The sequence below is a fragment of the Sinocyclocheilus anshuiensis genome, unplaced genomic scaffold, assembly GCF_001515605.1.
Source record: "Sinocyclocheilus anshuiensis isolate Anshui unplaced genomic scaffold, SAMN03320099.WGS_v1.1 scaffold423, whole genome shotgun sequence".
NCBI classification, from domain to species: Eukaryota; Metazoa; Chordata; class Actinopteri; order Cypriniformes; family Cyprinidae; genus Sinocyclocheilus; species Sinocyclocheilus anshuiensis.
In genome coordinates, this window is record NW_015549610.1 from 181,330 (window position 1) to 191,096 (window position 9,767).

The 9,767-nt window shown below is 38.0% G+C and overlaps 2 protein-coding genes across 5 annotated transcripts in view; one reads left to right on the top strand and one right to left on the bottom strand.

The window, feature by feature from the left end:
• Window positions 1-3,614, top strand: part of wdr21 (WD repeat domain 21) — an 8,625-nt gene extending 5,011 nt beyond the window's left edge. For all 4 annotated transcript variants that reach the window (XM_016448023.1, XM_016448020.1, XM_016448021.1 and 1 more), the window contains exons 9-14: window positions 1,132-1,211; window positions 1,309-1,401; window positions 1,576-1,673; window positions 2,504-2,683; window positions 2,798-2,912; window positions 2,998-3,614. In XM_016448023.1, coding sequence (XP_016303509.1) covers window positions 1,132-1,211; window positions 1,309-1,401; window positions 1,576-1,673; window positions 2,504-2,683; window positions 2,798-2,912; window positions 2,998-3,230 — 799 coding nt within the window. In that variant the 3' untranslated portion in view covers window positions 3,231-3,614. The remainder of the gene's footprint in view (window positions 1-1,131; window positions 1,212-1,308; window positions 1,402-1,575; window positions 1,674-2,503; window positions 2,684-2,797; window positions 2,913-2,997) is intronic.
• A 68-nt stretch (window positions 3,615-3,682) lies between these two features.
• LOC107659174 (zinc finger, FYVE domain containing 1) overlaps window positions 3,683-9,767 on the bottom strand; it is a 10,135-nt gene continuing 4,050 nt past the window's right edge. Inside the window, exons 5-11 of the mRNA XM_016448019.1 lie at window positions 8,374-8,482; window positions 8,182-8,279; window positions 7,972-8,089; window positions 7,714-7,884; window positions 7,450-7,630; window positions 5,452-5,568; window positions 3,683-5,207 (exon numbers count right to left, since the gene is read on the bottom strand). Of these exons, the coding sequence (XP_016303505.1) occupies window positions 4,975-5,207; window positions 5,452-5,568; window positions 7,450-7,630; window positions 7,714-7,884; window positions 7,972-8,089; window positions 8,182-8,279; window positions 8,374-8,482 (1,027 nt within the window). The 3' untranslated portion in view covers window positions 3,683-4,974. The remainder of the gene's footprint in view (window positions 5,208-5,451; window positions 5,569-7,449; window positions 7,631-7,713; window positions 7,885-7,971; window positions 8,090-8,181; window positions 8,280-8,373; window positions 8,483-9,767) is intronic.

The following is a 9,767-nucleotide window of genomic DNA, read 5'->3' on the forward strand; positions in this document are numbered from 1 at the left end:
AAGTATGAAAGACATCGTCAGAATAGTCCATCTGCCATCAGTGGTTCAACCGTAACGTTATGAAGCAACGAGAATACTTTTTGTACGCGAAGAAAACAAATATAACGACTTTATTCAACAATTTGTCTCCTCTGTGTCTCTTTGCATCACCGTAGCACCAATTTGGAGAATATCCGCTGAACGCAAACTGTGTACGCTATTCTGTGTCAGCCGCGACACAAGGATACGTTTTCTACGTGTGTTTACGAGATTTGAACGAAAACAGCGTATCCGTGCAGCGCTGACACAGAATAGCGTACGCTGCTTGCGTTCAGCGGATATTCTCCAAAATGGCACTACGGTGCTGCGGAGAGACACAGAGGAGACGAATTGTTGAATGAAGTCGTTATTTTTTTTTCTTTTGCGCACAAAAAGTATTCTCGTAGATTCGTATAATTGCTGGACAAAATTTTCATTTTGGGGTGGAGTAACCCTTTAAGGGTACGAATTACTACTCTAAGGTACTAATATATTACTATTAGGGGTTAAAAAAAAAGGTACAAATATGTTCTTTTAAGAGTACTGCTACAGTGTCAAGCTGTTGTACCCCAAAAGGTAGTTTTGGCCCCTTTTTTTCTGTGTGGCCTGGATGAGTGTGAGATTTCCCGGTCTGAAATTGCGTCCCAGTCCGGCCCTGCTTCAAACATTTTAGATTCTAAAAACTAAATCTATAAAAAAATTATGCTAATTTTGAAACTGTAATGGGGTGTCAGTTTTCAGGAATTTTCACAAACAGTGGTCAATTAAAATAAATGGTCAATAAATTGTTAACATTACCATAAAACAGATGTGGAGGTGGAAGAAGGACTTTAAACACTATATTCTTATGATATGCAATTATTGGCATTAGTTAATATCCTCTCAATTTTAATACATTTAGTCTTTCTTCATTCAGATTTCACTTTGTTAATTCTAAAATACTTATATGAATGTAGGTCCAATAATCATTCTTAGTTTGAATAAAGTGCTTAAACTATATCATTACAATAGGAGCATACCTGCATATTTACTCTATTAATGACAATTAATCAAATTAAATAGTCACAAACATCTCTAATCGATGAGGAAGTGTTTCTTGACAAGTCTTTTCAGGTTGTGTTTGGAGGGCATTTCTCAGACCCCAGGCTGTGTAAGCTTATTACCTGCTTCTCTTTTCAGCAACTTCAATCCAGGTACAATCTTTTCCTTTTGGGTCTCCCACATTTTTAAATGAAAAACTCTTTTTATTTGTTTTCCCTTTATTAAACTGAAATGACTTTTTTTCACCAGATCAGCCAGGGATGCTGTGCAGTTTTAAGATCTCCACAGCTTGGTCATGTGCATGGTGCCTCAACCCACAGGCTGATAAAACCTTCAGCACTGGTGAGTTTTTGTATGCGTTTCTGCAATATGCTGTTGGAAAGAAAATTATGCTCGCCATAGCTACATTTCTTTGACCAATAATATGGTAAAAACAGTAATGCAAAATATTATTACAATTTACAGTTTATATATATATTATGTTTTTATATATATATCTATTATGTTTATATATAGGCCTTTCTCGACAAGTGATTGTGACGGATGCTGTGACTGGAAGCAGAGCGACATACCTCGCAGGCAGTGATGTTCTAGCTCAACAGTTTGCCCTGAGAGTGAGAAAAGAACAATGATTTTTCATCCCAAGCAACCCTGAAGTCACGGCCATGGCACAGTGGTAGTGCACATGCTTGTGGTCTAACCTGCATCATGTCTGTCTCTTTCTGTCGCATCCTACTTTACAGTCCCTCTCAATTTTACTCTCATTTAAAGTGCTCTGTCATTTTTACCTCATTCAAATGTTTTACAGAATTTAATTGTGTAATGCTGAATCCATACCACTAAATTTGAGAACAAGTCCAAGTCGACAACACACGAAAAAAGAGTGCACCCCCTTGAAATGCATGACCACTTTAAATACGAAGTTCATGCAAAAAAAAAATCCTTTTTTAAAGGGATAGTTCACCCAAAAATTAAAGTTCTGTCATTAATTACATAAATTCTCATTACGTTCCAAACCTGTAAGCCCTTTGTTCATCTTCGGAACACAAATTAAGATTTTTATTATAATTAAGAAATCCGAGAGCTCTCTGAACGTGCCTAGACAGCAACGCAACTGACACGTTCAAGACCCAGAAAGGTAGTAAGGACATCGTTAAAATAGTCCATGTGACATCAGTGGTTCAACCTTAATTTTACAAAGCTACGAGAATACTTTTTTGTGCAAAGAAAATAAAAATATCAACTTTATTCAACAATTTCTTCTCTTCCGTGTCGGTCTTCAAAGCGTGTTCACGAGAGTAGCACGACGTATGCATGTGGCGCTGCTGATGCTCTTAATAATAAGCTTTTGTAAATTTGATCAATCTTCTCACGTTTTTTTCTTTATGCATATGTGAGCAAAGATATGTGTGTGACACTTTGTGTCATGCGCTTTGTATTTTAGGCTCCCGTGCTGTTCAACGGCTGTCGCTCAGGAGAGATCTTCAGCATTGACCTGCGTCAGCGTGACAGGGGTCGCAGTCACGATTGGAAGACCAGCCGCTTCTTCCAGGAGTCAGCCATCACCTCGGTCCAACTGCTACAGGATGAGAACTACCTCCTCGCTGCTGACATGCTGGGCAAGGTCTGTCTATGATAAACAACTAAAATTACCACAGACCATCATGCTATTAATAACAATTTAGAGCATTGAATTATTAATTCATTTTTATTCTCCCTTCATGTCGTCGCTGAACAGATAAAGCTGTGGGACATCCGTGTCAAGCGGTCCGTCAAACAGTATGAAGGACACCACAATGAATATGCCTACCTACCCATTCATGTCAATGAGCCAGAAGGATTGCTGCTTGCTGGTATATCTTTTTTTAATTTAAACCATAGTTTCGGTTCAGTTCTATCGCAACACTTGTAACGCATCTAATTGTGTGCCGTTTGCAGTGGGTCAGGACTGCTACACCCGACTCTGGAGCCTCCATGACCGCCGTCTCCTCAGGACCATCCCCTCACCTCATCCTGCAGGGAAAGACTCGATCCCAAATGTGGTGTTTTCCTCCCAGCTGGGTGGTAGTAGAGGACTTCCTGGACTCCTTATGGCTGTCCATCATGATCTGTACTACTACTCTTACAACAAAGACTATCAGGAGGGTCTAACACTGGAGGGTCAGTGCTAACATTTGCCATCTAAAAACACAGGCTGCTGTGTGGTAAATACATAATTGTTATTGTGTCTTACTGACCAAAATGTTGCCATTTTACCGTTTGCCTTTAGTTTTTCCTTTTTAAGTAATATTCCAAATTAGACTGTGATGGATTCAGAATACTTCTTATCCGTTATATCATCAATAGATTAATTTTTGGAAAAGCTTATTAGATATAAGATCTAAATGATAGTCACTTGAAATATACCTCCTAAAAGTACAATTTCATGTTATGTTGTTTTTCTGGACATATTTTACTTGAAATGTGCTGGAACTTTTTGTAAAAAAAAACAAACAAAAAAAAATTGTGGAAACCATTCTTCAATTCAAAATAAATCCAAACTTTGTTTATCTGTATCTTTAGTTCGAATCCCAACATGAATTTAATGTTTTAACTGTTTTTGTCCATAAAATTAAAACATTGGACCCCATGGAATTTTCAATAAGAAAACAGTCCCTTTCAGTACAAATAGGCATTTACACATTTTTATATTTAAGCCACACTCTTCGAGGTACTCAAGTTTAATTTAATTGGCATACAAGGTGCAAATAACATAAAATGATATTCATGTTTCTTATGTCTGTGTCAGTCATGTTCGGTCATCCACACATAATGCCTCACTGAGCCTACGATAACCTGATTCTACATAATGAGTTGTTTGTTTGGCCAAGAAATTACATTTAAATGACAGTGATCAGAACCCATACCTGGGGCTAAATAAGAGCAACTACCATATGATAACATGAGATTTATGTGGATTGGCATCGCTTTTGACGGATAATGCAGAGCCACATCATTTGTGTGGTTTCATCATGGCTTTGTGTTAAGAGTCACTATGCAGTTTGATTCGGCAACAGTGGAAGTAATTAATTAAAAAGGTCAGTTTTTAAAAACGTCAAACAAAAACGTCCTGCTCGAGTACATGCATTTAAAATAAATGATAAAGAAGTCTTTCAATTATGCTTAACAACATCTGATAGTTTTGCATGATCATGCCAGATCTCTTTCATAACAGGCAGTAAATAATAGAGACAAATAGGAATTAATCTAAAATCTACACTAGAGTTTCTTGGAGGGTAAAGGAACGCAAAACAGTATGAACAACCTTGTGTTTTCAACAGGTAAAAGCAAATGAATCTTTCCTTAAACTGAAAATTGAGCAACACAACAGGATGGTAAATAATATTACTAATATTTGTGCACCGGTCTATGTATCATATAGAGGCCATATGTTAGCTGCCTTTACCCACAGGAAGGCCCATATAAGGATCTGCAGCCACGGAAATGGAAGGGACTTTTTTTTCATATTTTGCACCTTTGATCATGTTTAACACTTTTTTTTCAACCATGTTTAAACCCATTTTGCTGATTTTCCCAAAAATGCTCCTTCCAATGTTCCATCTGGGCCTGCCCACAGGTAACGTATTGCATGGTAGACAAAGGATTGTCGAGGGTTTGACATAGATTTATTTTCTTGCTGGATTTAACCTTTAAAAGAAGAAAATATGTAGGCCATTACATATATTAAACTGTGAACAGCTTATGTAGAGCTGAGGAGCATGACGTGAATGACGTGTTGGGTCAAAAAGCAGAGATGTTCCTCTCAAACAATCATTCATTGGTTCGAGAGCAGTGCTTTTTTCCCTTCCAACACGTCCTGAAGCGCTGTGGCCACATACGGGGGTGTCTTATTATGCGGAGTGATGTTCGGTTCTGCTAGAGCTCTCCAGATTTCTGGTTGCAGGTGATGCACACCCGCACAGGATGGTCCCAACCTCTGGAGGGCACGGCCCGGCGATCAGGGGAGCAGTCGTTACATACTCCTTGTCCACATGCACGGCAGTGATGAATAGAGAGACGGACATTAAACTCACGCTGGCACTGGTGGCAGCAACGGATGTCTTGGTCAGGGACCCAATATGCTGGACGGGCGGCGTCTTTTACCAGACCTAGTAAACGCATTTGGTAATTTATATACGCTGAGATATTCCTGTGCAAGTATGTAACTGTTATGAAAATAAAATGCTTAATTCTAAAGATTACAGAAGAGGTTACTTGAACAAGCCAAATGTTTATTATTAGTTAACATAATGGATTGATACTCAACTGTATTTCCAGTGTGCATTTATATTGTTAGTAACATACTGTCATGTTAACTTTTTTTATATGCTCTTAGAGGAGTGAAGAACTCACCAAGAGGGATGTCTATAGCAGTGACTACCGCTCCTAATGTGCTCTGAACAGCTTCTCCCACCTTCCTGGCGATCAGAGTCCCACCTTGCTCCTCTTCCAGCGCTGCATCCAGTAGTTCTGTGTGAGACCAGTCATAGTATGATATTATGGATTGAAATACTGCATGTTTGTCATAACATGTTGCACCCTTGTCTGACACCAAGTGTGTAGTACTTTCAAAATTATTCAAACTTGTGTAAATCATGCATTGTTCATGTTTTTTCACAGTATTTAGCAAGGCGTTATTTAAGATATTAATTATCTCTCTGATTTGCGTAAAAGCCTCACCTTTTAGCATAATTCTTCATTATTTTTAAAATTATTACAGTATGTACTAATACATACCTATCTATACACACATATACACACACGTGTACACACATATGTACATATATATATATATATATATATATACACACACACACACATATACATATATACACGTGTGTTTTTTGTTGAATTGGCCATTACAATACCCATAAAACAAACTTTTGCCCAGAACTACCTGCGAAGGAAGGAATCTCCTGGAACACAGAAAATGATGGATTGGCCCCTCAAAGTCTGGACTTCAACCCCATTGAGCAAATTTGGGGCGGGTTGGAAAATAAACTGGCCAGATCTATTGTACATTCAAAGGAAAGCCTTTGGCTTGAGTTGCAGAAGGCATAGGATAGCATTAGTGTTGAAGTTCTCAGGTAATCTACTGACACTATGCCAGAGAGATGTGCTGCTGTAATTGCTGCAAAAGGTTGACACTTGACATACCAAATATTAAAAGTTAAAAGCGGATAAAAACAGTACGACTCACTTCATCTGATATTTGTTGTGCTCAGAGCAACCATCTGCATGTTTCATGAACATTATGAAATGAAATCATGTTTTGGAGGCTAAAATTTTTTTTCTCTAATACACATTGGTAACAATTAATCACCCTTTTATCCAATACTTTTTGCAACCTCCTTTTGCCAAGATATCAGCTCTGAGTCTTCACCTATAATGCCTGAAGAGTTTAGAGAACATCTGACAGGAGATCAGAGACCATTCCTTCATCCAGAATCACTCCAGACCCTTCAGATTTCCAGCTGCATGTTGATGCTTCTCCTCTTCAGTTCACCACACTCATTTTCTATAGGGTTCAGCTCAGGGAACTGGGTTGGCCAGGGCAGAAGCCTGGTTTTGTTCTCTGACCCATTTTTGTTTTGATTTTAATGTTTGTTTGTGGATCATTGTCCTGTTGGAAGATCCAACCATGGCCCATTATAAGATTTCTAGCATGGACAGTCAGTTTAAACATTTTTTATACATTGGTATTTTATAGAATCCATTATGCCATCTATCTGAACAAGATATCCAGGATCTCCGGCAGAAAAACAGGCCCATAACATTAAAGATCCAGCAGTATATTTCATTGTACACATGGGGTACTTTTTTTTATCCCTGTGTGCACCAAACCCATCTCGAGTGTTTGCTGCTAAAAAGCTAATTTAATTAGTTTCATCTGATCATTGAACCCAGTCCCATTTAAAGTTCCAGTCGTGTCTAGCAAATAGATATGCTGGAGTTTGTTTTTGGATGAGAGTATTTTCTTTTCTAGTTTTTTTTTCTTGAAACCCTCCCAAACAACATTTTTTTTTTTTTTGGCTTTCTGACCCCAAGACTCAATTATTCTCTGCAGTTCTCCAGCTGTGATCCTTGGAGTCTTTGGCCACTCAAACTTTCCTCCTCACCGTGCATTAGGACAGTATATAGACACACGTCCTCTTACTGTATTAGAGAAAAATATATATAGTTTTTTACTCTAATTAAAGGTTAGATTTATTTTCTTTTTTAATTTTGAATGAAAGATCAAGTGGATAAACAAAGCAGATTTATTTTCACAGCCGCCTTTGATCATATTTATCAAGGGTATGAATAATTTTGAGCACATATTCTGTATATATTGTATATATTCTGGGATACCTTCTGGGATTCCTCTGTTTTGAAAGCAGGCATCACAGACTCGCACAGGCGCCAGGCCCCAACCTCTCTCAGGGACTGGCCGTGTCTTAGAGGAGCAACCATTACAGAAACCATCTCCACAAGCCCGACAGTGGTGCTTTGTATCATTATCTTGGAATTCCACTCCACAGTTTTTACATCTCTGGAAAAAGTTTGTGTTTTAGTGAAGACTTCTCTTCATTAAAAAAGCCACATTAAAATTGCCTAGCTAGCATTAAAACTCACAATGATGAGAGAATTGGGCTTCCAGTAAGCAGGGGCAATCTGGTCTGTTAACCAGGCAGTGACGGCTTTGGCAGGCTTGACGCTTAGCTCTGAAACAGATTGAGCCATATAGTTCACACCATCCAGCAGCCTCTGCGCAGCGTTGTTGTTGTCCTTCAGGAATCCATCGGACTGAGACGTAAATGTGAAAGTAAACAAAGCTTGTTCTTTTTGCTATTTAAATATTGATACGTGGGATAAACGGCAGATTACTCTCACCCCTGGCCAGACATGCTGGATCTCAGTCCGAACCACTGTATCAACAGGGTCCTGGTTCCCATACCAGTACTGCCTACTCCTATAGATCACCGAACAGTTTGGACACTCGATCACATATCTGCAAAGGAAAAAGCCCAACTAAGTCCTGTACATCTAAATGAACTGAACTAAATGAACCATTTATGAATATAATTCAATAACATGACTCACCCGGACCAGGCGTATATGGCCAAGCCAAACCATGGTGAGTCAGAGGATGCCGTCGTCTTTGGAACCACAATCACCTCTTTGCCACTCTCATAACAAGCCTGGAATAGCAGGTTTACACACATAATGTCAGACCTGGGCAGTCACAGAGCATGTGTCAGGGTCAGGTCATGTGTTTCATTGTTTATGTCTTACCTTGCAGGTATAGATGCGATTATCATAGTGGACTGAATAGCGACAGCGGTGTTTGGCCTCATGCGCCACACCCTCTCGTAGGTGATTCATGCTGTTTTTACAGCCTGAGCTAAAACAAAAACACCACAAAGTATTAGAATTACATTTGTTTAAAAATGTAATTCAGGACAGGCTTTAGGAGGGTGTAAATGCAAGGAATTTTCCACCTGCATTACAAGAGTCAAAACTAGTATCGTCAAACGTCTAATTACTAGTTTAGCCACCTTAGTGGAGCCATACAAATAACTCATTTGAACTGGTTCTTTTAAATGATTCTACCAAACCAGTTCTCGGTGTATGTAAATTACTCAATTGTAAAAATATAACTTTTTTTGGGAGTTAAAATATTTGTTTTACATGCTTAAATGTTGATCAGGCACCCTTTTTTTATTTTTGAACGATCATTTGAAGAGAATAGGCCCACATGGAATTTGAAAATGCAGAATTTAAATTCAAAGTTTTAACATAGAAGGCTCTAAAGTTCTTTGGCTAATTAAATCAATCTTATTACTATATTTCATTGATTTTTTTTCCCCCTCAAAATCAGCATAAAGATTCCATAAAAACAGTCACTGATTCCATATGATTCTTTGAACCAAATTGCTAAAATGACACTGTTATTTAACAAAAACTACTGATTAAAAGTTTGGGGTCAGTAAGATATATTTTTAAAGAAATTAATACTTTTATTCAGCAAGGATGCATTAAATTGATCAAAAGTGAAAGTTGGAGTAATGGCTGCTGAAGATTTAACTTTGCCATCACAGAAATAAATTACATTTTAAAATATACTACAATAAAAAAAACAGTCATTTTAAATTGTAATCATATTTCACAATATTACTGTTTGTACTGTTTTTTGGGTTTTTTTTCATTAAAGGGGATGCGATTTCAATTTTTCCTTTCTCTTTGGAGTGTTACAAGCTCTTGGTGCATAAAGAAGATCTGTAAAGTTGCAAAGACTAAAGTCTCAAATCCAAAGAGATATTCTTTATGAAAGTTAAGAGTCAGCCACGCCTACCTAAAACGGCTCGTTCTAACACGCCCCCACATACCTACGTCGCTATGTGGGAAGATTTGCATAACGCCGCCCAAATGTTCACGCAAAGAAAGAAGGCATAACTTTTATTCTCGCTGTAGTATTATTTTTACAGTATTTTATATTTACAGCCATGTCGTGAAGACGCTGTGTTTCGTTGTGAAAGCGAAACTACTTTGTTTGGGACCCCTTTAAATAAAAACAACTTTGGCGTACTTAAAGGGGACCTATTATGCTCTTTTACAAAGTATTGATTTTGTTTTGGGTGTGTACTAGAACAGGCTCTCATACTAGGTTGTTCGAAAAACACATTATT